Raw genomic sequence first — 19,026 nt, forward strand, 5'->3', positions numbered from 1 at the left:
CTGTGTCTGTCTCTCTGCTCTTCCTTCCACCAGATCAGCCCCATTTGAAAATGTGATCCTCTCGTGGTCTCCAGTTGGTGGCCATTTCTGGGGCTCCGTCCATTCCTCCTCCCTGTTTTTCTTGGGGAGAGAGAGGGTTGCTTTTGGATGCTAAGTGGGAAGTTTCTTCTCCAGAAACTTCCATTCATTGGCTGCACTGGGTCCTAGGCCCATCCTTGAGTCAATCACCGTGGCTGGAAGATTAGTTGTCCGTTAGACCACAGGCTCACCCCTATGACCAGGGCAGGGCCGCTAAGACACAAAGGCTGAAATGAAAATTGGGTTGGGTACCATGGAGAGGGGGCATGGGTGAGACAAATGGCCTCGTCCCCACTTTACAGATGAGGCCACTGAGGCCCCCGCATCCAACTTTACCTCTCTTGGCCCACACCGGGCAGTCAGCGGCAGATGCGAGTTCGGACCCCCCGGAAGTGTCCCTTCTTTCCCCCGTGTCTACCGATTGCTTCCCCGAGGCTGCAGGTCCCCGGGCCTGGCTGTGCTTGACCGCCACGAAAGCCGGCCGGACACCCTCCCTCGGTGCTGCGCAGCCCGCTTGCAGCCCTCGGATTTACTGTGCCTGGAACAGCATCAGGTTTTCAGGCGAGGCATTTTTATTTTGCCCTAAAAGCCTTCCAGGTGGGGGTAGGGCAAAATACAATTCCTAGGGGCTCCACTTTAATGGTTTCTTTTATAGAATCATTCGTATTATAAATGCATGAACTCGAGGAAACCCTTGCTAAAGAATGCAGGAGAGCCGAACGTTCCAGGGGGTGAAGGTACAACCGTGGGGTATGGGGGACGCTTGCTCTTCTAAACACGAGCTGTGAGAACACCAAAGCGAACCTCTGGTGCCGATCTGGGCCCCGGGAGGCTGGGTTTCCTGACGTGGGGCCGTCCGGGGGACTCCAGGTGAAGTTAATTCCAGATGTGGACGGGCCCAGCGCCCCCCAGAATCCGCGTTCATTGGCCTCTGACCCCTCCAACCTAGCTGGATCTTATGTATTTCTGTCCCTCTTACACAGCCTGGGTCCAGACTCTGCTCGGTCCCTTCCAAGCTGGGTGTCCATGGGCAGGCTGTTCGGCCTCCGGGCTGTTCTCTCATGAGTGACATCAGCTTTCCTTACCCTCTCTCTTGCTTTATCTTCCTTTGGCATATTTATCACCCTGCGGCATGACATCCGGTACATATTGGGCGGTGGCCTTTGCTGCTGGCCTGTTCTCCGCTCCCAGCCCCAGCCCGCCCAGCAGCAGCACACAGGACACGGTCCTTTTTCCATCTGCTTTCTCCTCTCTGTCTCTCGGGTCCTGTATCCTCTGGGTGTCTTTCTTCTTCCCCAAGTTCCTTCCAGATCCTCCCTGTCTGGGCACCCGGTGTGAACCCTGCCCTCTCGATGGGGGAGACTGGATGCCTGGGCTCAGCTGTCACTTCGCTGCCCAGCTACACCCTGTCCCCGGAGGAACTTCTCTGTGTCACCCCGACCCACGCCCCGGGCCAGCATTTCTCAAGCGTGTCCGACGTGCAAAGCTCTGTTTTGAGAAGCATCTGTGTTGAATGGCAGAGGCAACACGTGAACCTGGGAAGTCTGGCACCAGGCCAGAGCATGTTTGGTTCGGGGTCCATCTCTCCCCCCTGGATCAGGGGCCACACTCCTGCTGGGATTGTCCTGCCCACCCGCCAGTTTCCCTCCGGGGACAGGTGGACATTGCACACAGCAGCCGCCGAACCACACTGCATTCTGTCTTCCACCCTCCCTTCCGGGGCCGATTCTCTCCACCTCACCCCAGCCCTGCCTCGGTTTCCCCACCTCTGTAAACGGCCCCTCCCTTCTTCCAGGTGCTCGGGCCCAGAGCGTGGAAGTCAGGGATGACTCTGCACCTTCTCACACTCTCTGTCCAGTCCCTCGGCAAATGCTGTCGGTTGTTTCTCTCCAAGTAGACCCGGGCTCTGTGGTTCTCGGCTTTGGATATGCTCTAGTTATGGGACTGTGGGCTGGAACTGGGCAGGGTGCAGGGCACGTCCCTGTACATTTTCTTCTGCAACTTCCTGTGAATCTGTAATCATTTCAAAACAAAACCTTCAACATAAATTCCAAAGACCGATTTGAAAAATGAATCACCGAGGATCTGACTGTCTCTGGCCAGCTCTGCTCCGCGCCGCCTGGGGCCCACCCCGTCCCTCCCCCTGATTTATCCCCCTGATTTACCCCACGGATCCCTCCTTCGTCGCTCCACACCCCCAGTCTGCGCTTTAACCCAGCAGCAGTCTCTTCCCTGTTGCTTGAACACCCCACCTCCCTCCCACGTCCAAGCATTTACCTTTGCAGTACACTCTGCCCAGAAGGCCTGTCCCCAGGACCCACATGGCCCCCTCCCTCGCTGTTACCCAGTCCTCTGCGCAAACAGCCCCTCCATGCCTAAGGTGGTGGTCACTGGGCCTGTTTGCAACTGCTCCCACCCTCCTTGGGCAAACAGGGTTCTCCCACCTCTTGAAATTGGGTGGATCACATGACCTGCTTTGGCCAATGAAATGTAAGGAGCACTTCCATTAGCCAGAGCCCGCAGACCTCAGCCCGGTTCCTACATTGCGTGCACACGTATCAGCAGGGGCTGCCGTGGTCTGTGCTGCCTGCCTGACCCACTGCCCCACTGTGTGCACACCCAGAGGACCCCTCTGTGTGCTTCCCTGCTGTGTTCCAAGCCCCTGAGCAACCTGGCATAGAGTAAATGCTGAATAAGCACTTGCTGGATGTGGATGGACCAATAGCAGGTGCAGGAGTGGACCGTGAGGCGTGCAGCCCCTCCCTGCGCACTGCTTCTCCTCTGAAATCAATCTTCTGTGCATTTGCCTGCTTCCTATCTAGGGCAGAGCATCAACCCCAAGCTGGCGGGCCTGATTGGGCGGCACGGGCCGCAGAACAAGCAGCCCTTCATGGTGGCCTTCTTCAAGGCCACGGAGGTCCACCTTCGCAGCACCCGCTCCACAGGGGGCAAGCAGCGCAGCCAGAACCGCTCCAAGACGCCCAAGAACCAGGAAGCCCTACGGGTGGCCAACGTGGCAGGTATGCCTGGGAGGGTTAAGGCACGGACCCCAGGAACCCACAGTAGGACCCCGGTAGGCTTGTGACTCAAAATCCCATCCTGCGCGGAGCTCACCGCCTTAACTGTGTATAAGTAGTAAGTTCATTTCGAAAGGCACGTAGCCAAGCATTAGTAGAACGAAGCCAGTCGTGTAAATGTCCAAGTAGTCAAAATGACAGCTACAAGTAAATGAAAGAAAGCTCTAGAAACATGAAGCGGGAAGACCCCACTCCACCTTCCCAGGGAGGCGCTGCTTGAGAGTGAAAAGGAAGAAAAATGGGGGAGTTTGCTGTATTTTCGATTTTAGTTCTTAAAGCGAAAGATACTTGAAACTCATGGCTCCTTTGACTAATGGGTGGTAGTGAGTTTTTTGTGTATTATTCGGGATATTTTTAGGTTTGTTGGAAATATTTTGTTTTTATAAGTAAAAAAAAAAAAGAGCACTAGATCTTACAGTGTATTTTAGGGGGTACTTTTCGGTTCATTGCCACGATGCATTATGGTAAGTAAAAACAAATTAAAAATAAAGGTAGCATTTTCATAGCTAGCAATTCAAAGATTAGGAGGAAGTACTGGCTAGTGCGTGACTTCGGGGCCGGAGACATTTAGGTACTTGCTGTAGGGTGTGCGTGGTGTTCTGTGGCTCTTGAGGCTCTGAGGAGGATGGCCTCCCATCTGATAGCGGGGGCAGACGTGGGGCTCGGAGAGGTTAAGTAACTCGTCCACGTGTACAAAGCAAGTGAGAGGCAGCCCTGGGATTTGAGCCTGCTTGGCTTCGCCAGGATGCGCTCTGGTGGCCCCAGTGATCCTGTTAAGTGTCTTCTGATGATTTAGCAGGCATTTGCTGAGCCTCACGTGGGCCTGCCTTTGCCAGCCTCGGGGCTTGGCTGCCACGTGGTCCCTTTCCTCCAGGCTGACCAGGCCCGAGGATGTTGCTGGCATCCTGTGGCCTGGGGTTGCTGGGATGAGTTTGGGAGCCGGGTGGGCCTGGACTGGCCTCTTCAGCACTGGGGGTGCTTGTGGCCTGCAGGCCCACGTCCTGACCTGCCCCACAATCTCCAACACGTTGAGCGCCGCCTCTGAAAAGATGCACCTCGATGCCGATAACTTCACCACCAAACCATCTTCCCCACGGACTGCGGAAATGACCACCCAGATCCCAAGAGCCCAGCTTGTGGCTGAAAGAAAACTCCTGCCCCGTCCCCTCACTGGGGCCAGCTGTGTGGCTGTCTGAGGGGTGCTCCCTCCGCTCCCCAGATGTCCGTGTCTTAATCCCTGGGACGGGTGAATGTCTTACCTTACAAGGCACAGGGGGCCGAGGCTGCCCTAGGATGCAGGTTACCCATCAGCAGACTCTGGAATAGGGAGATAAGCTGGGATGGTCCAGGCGGGCCCGGCACCCACTGTAATCACGGGGGTCCTTCCGGAGGGAGAATCCAGCCTCACGTGGTCAGGGAGCTGTGAGGCCAGAGGAGAGCGGAGAGGTGTGACGTCACCTGCTTTGGAGGTGGGGACAGGGTGTGGCATACGAGAAGGCAAGGAGAGACAGGGACGTGCATGTCTCCCTGAGCCTCCAGAAGGAACACGGCCCCCGACACCTAGACTCGAGCCCGCGTTGGACTTCCGAACCACAGAGCCGGAAGGTGATGAACGGGCGTTGTTTTCAGCCGCCGCGTCTGGGGTCGTTCGTTAACTCAGCCGTAGGAAGCGGAGCCACCACGTTTTACAGGGTGGTTTACGCCGCGTGTCCCTGTGCCGTATCCGGGCTCCGCGTGGGCTCCAAAGCCAGGCAGGGTCCACAGCGGGAACCAGGCTGCCGGCCGCGTGGGGAACTCGGAGCCGAGCTTCTCAGCTCTGCCCGCTCCTGGGCCCTGAGGCTGGCCCAGAGGGGCATGTTAGGGGGCTCATGGTCGCCAAGAAGCCCCCACTCCCAGACTAACCTTATATTAGCATCAGCTAATTTGGGTTCACGTAGCCAGTTTTTACATTTCTCTTTATTTTCCTTTTTGAAGGCAAAGAAAGGACTGGTCGCTTATGCTTGGTGGAGTTTTTAGAGCAGGGTTTCCTGACCCCCCGGGCCCCGGATGGCTTCAGTGTCTCTGAAGCTGGTGTGCAGGGACTCTGGAAGGCTTCTTCACGGGCCGGTGCATCCACTCTGCTTTTAGGCTTCTCGGAAGGGTCTGTAAGGCCTCCTGTCGAAAATCCTGCCGAATCCCTTAATTTACAGTAGAAACCTCTTCCGTGTTGGCTCTAGCCATTGGAGTCCCTTGGGGAAAGCCCAGCTATGGACCACCCTCGGGGTCTGGGCCGGGCTGGAGGTGGCTGTCCCTTATGAACAGGCCTGAGAGGCAAGGGATGATGACTAGGGGATGGACACGTCCTGGAGGAGGGAGCTGCAGAGAAGGATGCCCCACCAAGAGCTCGGGGACCAGCAGGTACCCCGAGGCCGGGATGGGTCCGCTGGACCAGAGTAATCCAGGGAGTGGGACCCACGGGCAGAGAGGCCTAGGCTGGGAAGCAGTGGGGCTCCTTTGAGGGGAGAGGGAGGCCATGGAATAGGAGGAGGGTGGGGCTGGCAAGGTGAGCGAGATCAGGAGTTTTTTTAAGAGTCACATCTTGAGTTTGAATTTCATCCAAAACAAATTTGGAAGCCTTTGCAGAGCTTTAAGCTGTGGTGTGGGGGCAGGGATGATCAGATGATCCTCCTGGCTGTGCTGAGAATGGCGGGGAGCAGGGTGGGGTGCTCAGGAAGGGTCAGACAGGGGAACTTGCCAGATTTCTTTCCATATCAGTCAGGCAGCGTGTGACGGCACAATCCATCCTGCGGACTCCAGCATCTTGCAGGCCTGCTGGGTGTAATGAAGGCAGAGGGACCAGGCCTCACGCTGAATTCAACACCTGACTTCTTCCTGCATCCACACCAAACACTCCTTTACATAATCCCCAGGATGTGCTCTCACTCCCTCACATGGCAACCTATCTAGCTTGCCTGGAATCTGCCTCCATCCTGGGACTGACTGACTTTCTTCTTTCTTTCTTTCTTCCTTCCTTCCTTCCTTCCTTCCTTTCTTTCTTTCTTTCTCTTTAAATTTCTTTTCAGTGTAACAGTATTCATTGTTTTTGCACCACACCCAGTGCTCCATGCAATCCGTACCCTCCTTAATGCCCACCACCTGGTTCCCCCAACCTCCCACCCCCCGTCCCTTCAAAACCCTCAGATTGTTTTTCAGAGTCCATAGTCTCTCATGGTTCACCTCCCCTTCCAATTTCCCCCAACTCCCTTCTCCTCTCCATCTCCCCTTGTCCTCCATGCTATTTGTTATGATCCACAAATAAGTGAAACCATATGATAATTGACTCTCTCTGCCTGACTTATTTCACTCAGCATAATCTCTTCCTGTCCCATCCATGTTGCTACAAAAGTTGGGTATTCGTCCTTTCTGACGGAGACATAATACTCCATAGTGTATATGGACCACATTTCCTTATCCATTCGTCCGTTGAAGGGCATCTTGGTTCTTTCCACAGTTTGGCGACCGTGGCCATTGCTGCTATAAACATTGGGGTACAGATGGCCCTTCTTTTCACGACATCTGTATCTTTGGGGTAAATACCCAGGAGTGCAATGGCAGGGTCATAGGGAAGCTCTATTTAATTTCTTGAGGAATGCCCACACTGTTTTCCAAAGAGGCTGCACCAACTTGCATTCCCACCAGCAGTGGAAGAGGGTTCCCCTTTCTCCACATCCTCTCCAACACATGTTGTTTCCTGTCTTGCTAATTTTGGCCGTTCTAGCTGGTGTACGGTGGCATCCTGGGACTTTCTACTTCCTAGTCCTTTTGGCAGTTCATCTCAATCCTTCCCGGAAATGTAATTTTTTAAAAAATACCAATGCCTGCCCCTCCCCCCCACCCCAAGGCTTGGTAAACCCGAATGTCTGAATGTGTGTGTACGCGCATACATACACATCCTTTTGAAGGGCTTTACCTCACGTGATGGCTGGTATCCTGCTGAACCCTCTCACGGGCTGGCCCTTCAAGTGTGGGTGCCCCTGCCTGTGGTCCGCTGCGAGGTCCCTGTAGGCTGATCACCTCCCACCCTGCCCCAGAGCCTTCCCCTGCTCTTAGGGGGTGTGGTTTGGGGTTGAGAGACTGGGTCCCACTTTTTTCTCCTCTCCCACGTTTGCACCCAACCCCCTAGGAACTAAGCATCTTCCCCAAATGATCTGGAGGTTGTAACTTGTGAGCTGCTCGGGCAGGGACTGGTCGAGGCAGATGAGGAACCTGTGTGGGTTCAGGGGGGCCAGACCAGAGGGATAGGGGAGCTGGGAGTCTCCTGTGCGGGCATGTCATCTTCCCTGTCCTAGTCTTTCTGCTAACATGAGGTCGTCAGGAAACAGGACTTCCGACCGCTTTCTCCCACAATCCGAGGAGGCCTAGAGAGGTAGTGCAGGTGGCTGGGTCTTTGGTGGCAGGACCAGTGCCCATCCCCCACTGACACCCACAGCTGGGCTCACAGGCTGCTCACAAAATCCAAATCCTGTTGGATTTCAATGTCTTGGGTTTCAACATTCAGCCAAATATCATGGCTTTGCTTGAAGATAGAGTTGGGAAAAGTGACTCTCAGGCCTACACCTGCCCTGCCTCTGCTCATGGCAGGCATTCCTAATCAATGGTCGCACCACCTTTTCACTGAGCCTCCCAAAGCTTCCAGACCTTGTTCACTCATGACATCAAGCAGCCAGCAGCGTTGGCACTTGACGTGAAACTTCTTTGCCACGGCCCCGTCCCGAGCTAACATGTTCGGTCGTTCCACGTCACCGGCTGAGGGACGCTCTCCCTCCTTGCCCTCTACCTGCCACCTCCCTCCAGTGAAGAGGGAGGAGGAGGCTGCGCGCTGACGGTGCTACCTGCGGCCGCGGGCGTGGCCACAGCGACGGAGGCCGTCTTTGGACTTCCACTCAGTGCATTCTAGACAGTATTGCAGATGATCCAATAGATCTCTTGAGGCTCTTCTCTGATGGCTCCCTTGACCTTGACCTTCATATCTTACTTACCACCCAGCCCTCCAGAGGCCCTCCTACGCCTGCAGCTAGAACCCCAGGCCCCCATTCCTTCTTTGTCCTCCCCTGGCGCCCAGCCTCAGAAGTCAGTCCAGCAAAGAAGACCGTCCGCCCCTCCCGCACTGCCTGCTGCTGAGCTCTGCTCATGCCTCCTCCTCCCTGGAAGGCTCTAGCGCCTGCGTCTCTGTCCTTGGTCAGCAGCTGCTGCGGTTAGGGTTCTTGCTGACCTTCTCGGTCACGGAGGGCACCCTCCTCTCCATTCCCCTACATCCTCGTCATAGAATTTTCCTCCTTTGGATGCTTCTCTGGCTGGCTCGTTTCCTTCTGGTTCTTACACAAACATCACTTCTTCGGAAGAACCTTCTGTGAGGACCCTCCGTCCCACAGCCTCCCTGGCAGCCCACTCTCCTCTTCTGTCTTGTTCTCCACCTCGACAGGATGCAGTTTCTGTTTACTCACTGGCTTACTGTCTGCCTCTGTCACTGGAAGACAAGTGCCCCCAGGGCAGGGCTTTGTTTTGTTCATAGCTGTAGCTCTGATGCCTAAAGCAGCATCTATAAACCACTAGACACTCAGTAATGGTTTGTATGAATGGATGCATGGATATATGGACAGAAGCATGGATGGATGGATGGATGCACGGATGTATGGATGGATGGACGCATGGATGGAGCACTAGGTACTGAGGTGGTGAGACTGTGCCCACCCCACCCTCACTGAGGTCATCTCAGAAGCTCTGAATGTCCCTGAGGGCCAGGATCCCTCCTGTAAAGACACATGCAATTCTGTCATAATGAATTCAATGTGATTTCTCTCACTGGTTTGCAAATCTTTAAAAATCGCTTTGCTGAACTATAGATACAAAGATATGTACAAAATCAGGAATATTCACAGAGGCTGGTGGCGGTGGGAATTGCACGGGATTGAACCACCCAGCCGTGCATATGTGCTCATCTCAGACCTACGCATTTCTGGAAGGCTTCTTGGAGACCATTTTCTGATCGCTGTGCCCTCTGCTGCCTCCCGCCCTGTCTTCTTCTCCTTGACCTTGTTCTTCCTTTTCGTTCTCCTTCCCACCCTCACCCCCTCCCCCATCACTTCATTTCAGATTTGTTCCTAGCCTCGGCGTAGCCCGGGTGCCTGTACATTCATTACTTCTAGGACAACATAACGCCCAGCAGGTGTCTAAGGAGATCTTCCTGACTTACAGTGTATGGTCGCCACATGTGGCTCACACCCATTTCAAGTCTCACACCCATTTCACAGATGGGGAAGTTGAGGTCCAGGGAAGGGAATTCAGTGATATCCTTTTTATCTTATTGTTTCTCATTGACCTAGAAGCCATACAGTTAGACTTCCTGGGGATCGCAGGAAACTGATGGGTATTTCACTTCTTCCAAATGTGGCTTGGTGTTGGGTTTGGAGGAAGCAATCATTAACTCCAAATGGTTAGAGTGTGTGGGGGGAATGAAGTGTGTATAGAGTTTTAACCTTTCCTCGCAGGTGGGCTGGAAGGATAATAATCAGCCTCTGGTGGCTATGAGCTGAGTGTTGTGCTGCCCCAGTGGGCACCTCCTCGTTGCTCTGCAGATGAGGAGCCCAAGGTCTAGGAGAGCCAGGGTCTGACTCCAGAGCTGGAGCCACACCCCCTTGCCTGGTCCTGACCCACTGGTCAGACTCCACTCGGGAGCTGGTGTGCTCTGGGGTCTATCTACACCACCAGGGTCTTACCTGGGCTCTAGCTGGCAACCACCCCCACACCAGATGCACCTTTCCAGGCAGGAGCCCTTGGGTGGTTTGGCTGCAAGTCTCAGAAACACAGATCAGGTGGCTTCAACACTAGGAAAGCCACTGACTCCCAGTGCATGGTTGGGTGGGCATGAGGGTTGGTTGATCCAGAAAGTCAACAAGAGTGAAAGCCCTGGCTTACTGTCCTTGTCCCCCATGTTCAGTGTTGGCTTTTCCTCAAGGCTGTGGCTGTAGGTAACCATCAGCGCTCCTCCTTTGCTGTTCCCAGGCAACAGGAGCAACAGATGAGCATCTTTTCTCATGGTCTTCCTTAAGAATTAGGAAACTTTTTCCAGAAGCCTCCAGCATGCTGCCAGCATGTCCTTTTGGCTTGAATGGGATCATTTGCTCTTATCTGAACCAATCCTCACTCCGAGGATGAGATAAGAGCTGGTGAGCTCAGTCCTGGCTTCTGAACCAGTCAGTGACAAGGGCTGGGGTTGCCACAAGCCCCTGAGGCCACCAGAAGGGCCATTCACCTAGCCATCTGAGAGAACTGACAGGGCAGGTAGAAATAGGTGCGTTTGGATGGTTCCCAAGTGCAGGTCAGGCAAGCAGACAACCCTGGGTCGTCTCCTGGACTTTCCTCTCCACCCTGTGAGCCGTTCTCCTTGTGTCCCTCACCCACTGGTGTGTATTACCTTCTGGGACACTGAGGCCTGGAAGGATCACAGCCATAGACAGAGGCATTGACTTCTTTATATGTGTGTTAATGACACAAATATTGATTGACACTGGGCTCTGGGGACCCAGTGGTGACCTCACAGTGTCGAAGAGGCAACATTCGAGGAGAGATGTGAATATCAAGTAGAGCCAGACTTAGAAAGATTACAAGAAGAAGCATTTCGGGTGGATGAGACAGCAAGTGCAAAGGTCCTGAGGTAGGAACAGGCTTGGCAGTACAACCACAGCACAGAAAGAAGACTGTGGCTTAGGAATCAGGGCCATATTAGGCCCTACAGGCCAAGGGCAGGTGTTGAGACATTGCTCTGAGCATGAAAGAAAGCTCCTAGAAAGTTCTAGCTGGAGGAAAGACAAGGCATAGATAGGGGGAAAACATATTCATAGCTGCAAATGAAAAATTGTGCAGGAACACCAGAATGTGTGTGTGTGTCTGTGTGCGTGTGTGAGAGAGAGGGGGCGGGGGCAGAGCTTCCTACCTGTTTCCAAGTGCTCAAACCCTAGCCCAGATGCCTGCAAACATTACATACTTCTGGAAAACCCCAGTGCATAGTTTTCGCTCCTCAAAGAAACCTCAGTAGTGGTATGTCTCTCTGGGAAGTCAGTGGGATTGGCCTTTCCACCCTCTCATTTCTTCCTGGTGGTGGGGACTTTGTCCCAGGCCCGGTCTGTGCCCCTCCCTGCTGCCCTTGAAGAGGGTGAGCCTCACAAGGCAGGCTGGCCTCGGCAGGTGAGCTTGGCCAGAGGCAGACCCCTCTGAGCAGGCCCCTGCAGCCAGCGTGGTGGCACGTGGGTTCCTATATGGACTCCCGGCAGCGGTCAGCATCCGGACAATACCTGTGCACCGAAAGACCAAGGTCCACGGACGGATCCGGAGAGTGCTAGGGGCTAAGATGGCGCAAGAGGGATGAGGGTGACGGCACCGCCCACCCAGGCTGCTTGCTGGGGGTGAAAATGAGTTCTAAGGCTGCGGGTCCTCAAACGGCTGTTGTGTTAGAAAGGTCTCCTTCTAGCTGAGTCTGTCCGTGTTCACACCACTGCCTTAGACTGAGGGAGCCTTAATATGTGTGTGTGTTTCCTCTACCCCACCCGCACCCCTGTCTCCCGCCAATGCAGAAAACAGCAGCAGCGACCAGAGGCAGGCATGCAAGAAGCACGAGCTATACGTCAGCTTCCGCGACCTGGGCTGGCAGGTAAGGACGGGTGGCCGCACGGGCCCCGATGGCTAGAGCTCCAGCGTGGGTGTCCCTGCGCTATTCCCCACAGCAGCGGGCCTGCGTCCTGTGTGTGCAGTGAGTCACGTTTCTCACCAGAATCAAGAGTCCTAAGCAGGTGGAGACGTCAGGTTGAGGGTATAGGGTCGCCTCGTGGCATGCAAGAGCAGAAACTTGGGGGGGATTCAGGAGAGAACCAGGAGCCCCCATACTCTGGACTCCGAGCCTCATTTGCTGTGGGAACTTGAACTCCATCCTGCGGCTGGCTGCTCCTCTCTGATGGGGCAGAGCCCGTCACCTGCAGGGTCCTCCCATCCCCCGCTGCCCCTTCCATGACTCATATTCCCCGGGGCAGGGGTGGATTGGCCCAGCTCGGGTTGGGTGCTTGGTCCGGCACCTGTCACCTGTTTGGGGATGAGCTTGTGTCATAGGACCGTGACGGCTCCTTCTGGAATGATTCGGACAGAATGGGACGAAGGGCAGGGGATGAATCCTAGGACAGGCATGAGGGTCACACACTCTAATGACTGTTTATGAGCGTCTCTGACATTCTGGGCACTCTTCCAGGCTCAGGAGACGCAGCAGGGAGTGTGACCCTCTGCCTGCCCTCATGGAGCTCAAATATCCGGAACAGGGCTTTGAGATCCCCGAGACCAGTGGTTTTGTTGTCCACTCCTCAGCGGGCTTGTGGTTTGGTGGGGGAGTCCAGATCCCTCCCTGGGGACCGTGCACTAGCGGGACAGCAGCCCACAGCCGGTGTGGAGCCCTCCTGTGGGTCTGTGCCCCACAGGGCGCCTGGCCGTGCCTGCGTCCTGGTGCTGGAGCCCGAACCCAGGCTCCAGCTCCTCTGCAGACAGAGTCCACGGACTTGAGTCCGTGAGGGGTGTGCATGCTATCTGAACGGCATCCCCGGGCTGACCCAGCCCTAAAGGCAGGCCTGGCTGTGAGCACCCTCGACCAAGCCACGCATGTGCACCAGGCGCGGGCCGGTTTGTCTACACAGTCACTTCATTCTCAGTGTTGTAGGCGAGGCGTCACTCTCCCACGTTGCTCAAAGCAAACTGCCAACTTGTAACCACCTCTCACAGCGCTGGAGTTGACGCCCCCCCCTTTCCCCCAGCCCCCGGTCACACATCTCTGGGCCACCTCCCAGCAAGGCCGTGCCGGCGTCCGTTCTGGGCTCAGCCCAGCCCCTGGGTGGTCTTTGCCTCATCTTGTCTTCTGCGGGGACTGTGATTGTCCAGCCTCCGCCTCTCCCGCTCCTGTGGGACCCCCAGCTGCTCAGGACGGTGTGGGCTGTGTCTTTGTCCCGTGGAAGCACGGAGCCTGGCCTGCAGGAGGGGGCTGGGGCGTGAGAGGTCCTGTGGGGCTCATGCCGTCCCTCCCGCAGGACTGGATCATCGCGCCTGAAGGCTATGCTGCTTACTACTGTGAGGGCGAGTGCGCCTTTCCTCTGAACTCCTACATGAACGCCACCAACCACGCCATCGTGCAGACGCTGGTGAGTGTGGGCTGCACGGCCTCTGGGCGGGCTCAGCCAGGGCAGGGGCGTGCGGGACCCTGCCTAGCACTCCTCCCGACTGGGGCCCTAACTTTTCACGGGCCTTGGGCTCTCCTCCTGGCGTAGGCCCCTTCCTCCACTAAAAAAAAAAAAAAAAAAAGATTAAAATCATACTTTATAACAGCATTGGTGTAAAGATGTGTGTAGTCTCTGACCCTAAAGTTCACAGATTTCTCCCGATTCGGAAAGAAAGAAGAGCAGTTTCAGGAGCTCCTAAAGGTATCTTGGATAATGTCCCTGTGCCTCAGGGTGATGTTAGCCCTGGCCCTGCCTCTCTCTGGGTGACTGTTCTCGGTTGCTGCACGTCTGCTCGTCATCCACGAGTGTCCCCACCCCCCGGCTCCCAAAGTCCGGGCTTCCCTGGGTTCAGGCCGGCTGTTTAGAAACAGCTCATAAACAGTCTCGCCCCTGAGCTCAGGTCTTTGCCTCCTAGCCTTGATCTTTGGGGTTCAGCCATCCAAGGGCATCTCCTGCAGGTAGACACCGCACTGGGAGCTGAGGACACCGCAGGGAGCAGCACAGACCTGTTCCCTGCCCTTGGGGCTCAGTTTCCAGGGAGAAGTAGACAGATGAGCAGAGGAGGAAGGACGAGGAAGCTGGTAGACAGGACCACGGGCCAGAGAGACGGGGCGGGGCGGGGGCCGGTTCCGGCTGAACTTCCTGCGATCCTTGGAGGATTCCCTGTGATAAGAAGATAAGCTCTGAACAGGGTACCCAGCCCTGCTGACTCTTGGGAGAAGTGATTGACGACTCTATGGAAAACAGCAACAGTGATAAAAATTCAGACCTTGGTTCTTTGGCCTAGAATCTGAGGCTCAGGGGTCTTGGTTATCTACTCCTTGCCATGAACATCATGGGGTCCTTTCCCTGGCTTGAATGCTCCTGGTGATGGAGAGCTCATGGCCCGGGGCCATCCTTTCCGTCCTACAGTTCTGTTTGTTCTGAAGCTTTTGGCTTCTTTTGTTCAGTGGCAAACTTGTTCCTGCCTCACATGTTATGTCTTGGGAAAAAAAAAAAAACCTATTCCTTTCATTTGGACCTCTCTCTGCCCTTCGAGGGAAGGCTTCTCTGGCTTCTCTTTTAGTTGTGCTTTTCCAAGGCCCTTCCTTCCCCAAAGGTAAACTCTGAAGTCCTGCTTGGGATTGAAAGGCCTTGAGCTGGAAACAAATCGTGCTCCCAACCTGTCTCTTGGCCTGGGCCCGTTCTCCCATGCCCGCGTGCGCCCTAGGGTCCAGCCCTGATGCCCCTGGGAGGTGCCGGGGGGGGGGTCTCCCGCCTGCCAAGGGCACACCTCTACCCTCCGACCTGCTTCATGGCCCACACAGGGGGAGCCTGGTGTTCCCCTGATCACCCACTCAGTCCACGTGTCGCAAAGGAGCTCTGGGATCAGAACGAGCTGATTATTCTAAAAAGAGGTTCTGTGCTCCTGCTTAAGAAGGGGGAAGGGAAGGAAAAATAAAGAAAGATGAAAATCGAGAGGGAGGCAAGCCATAAGAGACGCTGAGCTCTAGGAAACTGAGGGCTGCTGAGGGGAGGTGGGCGGGACAAGAGGGTCGCTGGGGGATGGACATGAAGGAGGCATTGGCCGAATGAGCACTGGGTCTCATTTGCAACTGAGGAGTCACGAAATTCTACCTCTGAAGCAAATAAAAAAAAGGGGGGGGATCCTTGCCTTTGGGGGTCCTGGTGAAAAACACAGGAAATGAGCTGATGTCTGGGATTTGCTTTCAAATTATTCAAGGATGGAGGAGCTGGGGGGAAGGTGTAGATCTGTAAAGTTTGAAATCGTCCATAATAAAAAAGCTTCTAAGTGTGCTGTCTTATGTCAGAGGTCACAGGCTGGAGGCTTCCAGAATGCTTTCACTTGGCACGCGCAGTGTGTTGGAAACCTGGAAGTTTCACATGCAAACAAAGCAGAACTAAATCGCTGGCCTGTCCTGGACACTGGGCACACGCAGCTGCATTGGCCTTGATTGGCCGAGGTCCGCGGGCAGCATCTGCCTTGGGTTTGCCCCAACCCTCACTATGCCCTCTTGTCTTACTCCTTGTCTCCTTCACTCGTCGGGTGGTGCCTGCGTGTCCCCTTCGGGCCTTTGAGTTTGTTTGCCACCCGCGCCCCCGCCTTTGTCTGCTGTGAGGTGCACAGAATCCCAGAGCAGGAAGGAGCAGGAAGCCCGGCGGCATCTGGCTTCATCCCTCATCCCTCCCTTCTAGACGCCCTTCTTTCTCGCGGACGTCCAACCAAGTGTTTGCCCAGTTTGGTCCTCCAAGTTTTACTGCTCAAGAGGCAGAAGCGTCTAGGACAATTTAGACCTGCACCATCCGATCCGGTAACCACTTTTACACGTGGCTCTTGAGCCCTGGAAATATGGCCCATCTGAATCAAGGTGCTTTGTCAGTGTAAAATTAACATGCTAGGTTTTAAAGACAGAAAAAAAAAAAGATTCTTTGTGATAAGTGCGTGTTGAAATGATAATATGTTTGAGATACCAGGTTAAATGAAGTACTGTATTTAATTTTACCTATTTCTTTTTCATCTTTCCAAACGTGGCCGCTAGAATGTTTTAAATTACACGTGTGACTTTCATTGTATTTTTCTTGGACAGGACAGGTCTAGCCCAGAGGTCAGCCGCCTTTCTCTGAAAAAGGCCAGATGGTAAATATTTTTAGCCTCGTGAGTCAGAAGGCCTCTGTTGCAGCTCCTAAGCTCAGGCCTTCACAGGGCAGACGCAGCCCTGGCTACTCTGGAACCGATGGGCTTGGCCGGGTGCTAATAAAACTTTATTCCCCAAACCGGGCCTCGGGACGGGATTTGACCTGCTGGCCCTTACTGTCTAACCCAGGTGTTCTCCACTAGGGACAGATCTGCCTCCCAGGAGACATTTGGCAATGTCTGGAGACGTTTTGGGCCGTCGTGGTTGGGGGCTGAGGGTCTCTGGCTCCTGGTGGTGGAGCAGAAAGACGCGGTGAACGCGGTGTGGTGCGTAGGACCGCGGGGTGGTGGAGAGCCACCTGGCCGCTAACTCCCCAGCTGTGGACACCTCTGTGCTCTGGTCCCCTGGTCTGTGCACCAGAGGTTATGCATCACGGGCCAGAACTGGAAGTGTGACATGTGGTCACTCTCAAGGGGGCGTGCCACGTGCGTCATTTTGTCCAAGCAGCTGGCGTTCCTTATAGAACGGGAGTAGGGACCCAGTGCTGCTCACCGATGCCGCCATTCTTTGTGTGTTCCAGGTCCATTTCATCAACCCCGAAACGGTGCCCAAGCCGTGCTGTGCCCCCACTCAGCTCAACGCCATCTCTGTCCTCTACTTCGACGACAGCTCCAATGTCATCCTGAAGAAATACAGAAACATGGTCGTCCGAGCCTGTGGCTGCCACTAGCACCTCACAGAGGTCAGACCCGCTGGCACTACGCTGTTCCGGGGTCCTTGGTCTCCCACCAGCCAGTGCCTCCCACCACCCAGCACCGCAACCGCCTTTCGCGAGACCTGCCCTGCCCCCGTCCCCAACCTTAAGGGCGTAGGAGGATTAAGGAATTGGAGAGGCAAATGCCTTTTGATCAGGTTCTCATCAACCTCCCATGGACAAGATCCTACACGCTGCTGCAGGCAAAACCTAAAGGAAAGAAAATATATAAAGAAAAATTGCCCGGCCCTGATCATGGGCTGTGAAGTCTCAGCCATGCACTGACTCGTTCCCAGGGGTAATTAGGAGCACCCTTCAGCCAGGCCACCCAGCAGCAGGAGGAAGGGGGCATGGCCAGGGGTGGGCACGTCTGTGTCTGTGCTCAAGGGAAATTGACACGGAAGTTCCTGTAATAAATGTCACAATAAAACAAATGAATGAAAATGGTTAGGATGTTACAGATATATTTTCCTAAACAATTTATCCCCATTTCTTGGTTTACTCTGATTTCATAAACAGAAGCCGTGGCCGGCGGAGGCAGGGGAGGCCCCCTCTCCGTTCCGTTCTGGTTTCATTCTGAGGCTTGCAGAGGCCTGCTGTTTACATAGACTTGCCCAAACCCAAGATTTGGCTGGGAAGGGAGAGGGCAAATTTCTGCTGGGAGGAGGCGGTGTGTTAACCTTGAAGGAAAAATATGTCCCGTCCTTCGGTTGAGTACATGGTGGCGGAAATTAAAATAGGCGTGAGAAGCGCCGACAGATGTTTGGAATTGGTTTTCTAGCTCTCCTAGTGGTAGAAAATCAACATGGAATGAGAGGACAGCCAGCGGGAGAGCCCACACCTTGACTCTGAACTCTAGTTAACATGACCTATTTTAAGAAGTGTCAATGAACCCTCACTCTAGATGGGGGTGGGGTGGGCAGGCATGCTGTCCCTCCCCCGGGTGGGTTCCCCTGTTGGTCATGATTAGCAGCATTCTGGAGTCCAGGTGCCAGCCAGGGCCGCTGTAGCCACTGTTCTCATTTGCAGACCCCTCCTGAGCACTCTGCAAACTATCAGCTCCTTGAGGTAAGGAGCCGATGGCACGGTGGAGATCTGCTAGGGGCAGGATACGGTGGACGTGAATCTCAAATGGAAGGATCTAGAAACTGCCTTGAGAGTGACGTCCTAATTGAGGCTTCCAATTCAAAGGTGCCATCTCTGATGTGGCTCTTGGCGTGAGCCTCCCTCACCTTGGCCAGCGGGTCCCCTAAATGCTGGGCACCCAGCCTCCAGCTGCCATGCAGGCCTTGTGGAGCTCTGGGCTGTCTGTAAACAAAGAGCAGGGTTCCCCCGGCGAGGCCTCTGCCCTTGGAACCCAGTCCAGCAGGGAATCATTTCTCCATCTTGATTAAGTTGGTTCCTAGAAACACTGGGGTCCCGTTTTTATTTTCTTTTATTTTTCTTCCTCAGTAGCTTAGGCTGCAGCCTCCAATCTGCCTGGTCAATGGGGAAGAGTTACTTTTTTTGCCATGCTTTGTTTTATCTGTTGGCAGATCTGGGGATTTCTGTGTGGTTCCCTCTCGGTGCAAGTTTTCTCCCCATCCACGCCCCACCTGGTTTCTGGCAAGCATCCTTTGTACATTGAAACATGTAAATAGTTGTTACAAAACAAAGAAATTATTTATGTCCATTGGAAGCTCATTTTACACCCTCCTTCAGTCCCTTGTTCAGGATGATGAGCTCGCTTTCCCCAGCCTGTTTGTTTTCTTATTTAAGACTATTTATTAACGATCAGACCAATGTACCTTCAGCTTTTGTATAGAGCAGCCTTCAGCGAATTTTCTGTATAAATAGACAAAATAAAAAGGGTTTTGACTTTTCAATAAAAGAAGACATTTGGTTCTGATTCTTGGGGCCATGTATGTCCGTGTGTTGTCTTTTCTCTCAACTCCTGGACTTTGGAGTTCTGTTGGTTTGCTCAGAACTCTCTGCCTTGGCCCCGCCATTAACACGCTGTTTATCATCCAGGCCCTGGGGAGAAAGGGGCGCTCGTCAACATTTGCTGCAGCTGTGTGGGGCTCCAGGCAGGAGAGATGGAACCCAACAATAAATGGGAATTTGGTAGGCTCCACTACAAAGATCCTTGATTGAATTACAGTGCAGCTGTCAACAGCTGTTTCAAAGAGGCAGGGGGTAAATTAGCTGTGTTTACT

The 19,026-nt window shown here is 54.4% G+C and overlaps 1 protein-coding gene across 1 annotated transcript in view; it reads left to right on the forward strand.

Moving 5' to 3' along the window:
• BMP7 (bone morphogenetic protein 7) overlaps nucleotides 1-18,735 on the forward strand; it is an 88,153-nt gene extending 69,418 nt beyond the window's left edge. The window contains exons 4-7 of the mRNA XM_032350267.1: nucleotides 2,901-3,098; nucleotides 11,765-11,841; nucleotides 13,253-13,363; nucleotides 16,658-18,735. Coding sequence (XP_032206158.1) covers nucleotides 2,901-3,098; nucleotides 11,765-11,841; nucleotides 13,253-13,363; nucleotides 16,658-16,807 — 536 coding nt within the window. The 3' untranslated portion in view covers nucleotides 16,808-18,735. The remainder of the gene's footprint in view (nucleotides 1-2,900; nucleotides 3,099-11,764; nucleotides 11,842-13,252; nucleotides 13,364-16,657) is intronic.
• Nucleotides 18,736-19,026: the final 291 nt, after the last annotated feature.

Source organism: Mustela erminea, chromosome 7 (assembly GCF_009829155.1).
Source record: "Mustela erminea isolate mMusErm1 chromosome 7, mMusErm1.Pri, whole genome shotgun sequence".
In the NCBI taxonomy this organism is placed as follows: Eukaryota; Metazoa; Chordata; class Mammalia; order Carnivora; family Mustelidae; genus Mustela; species Mustela erminea.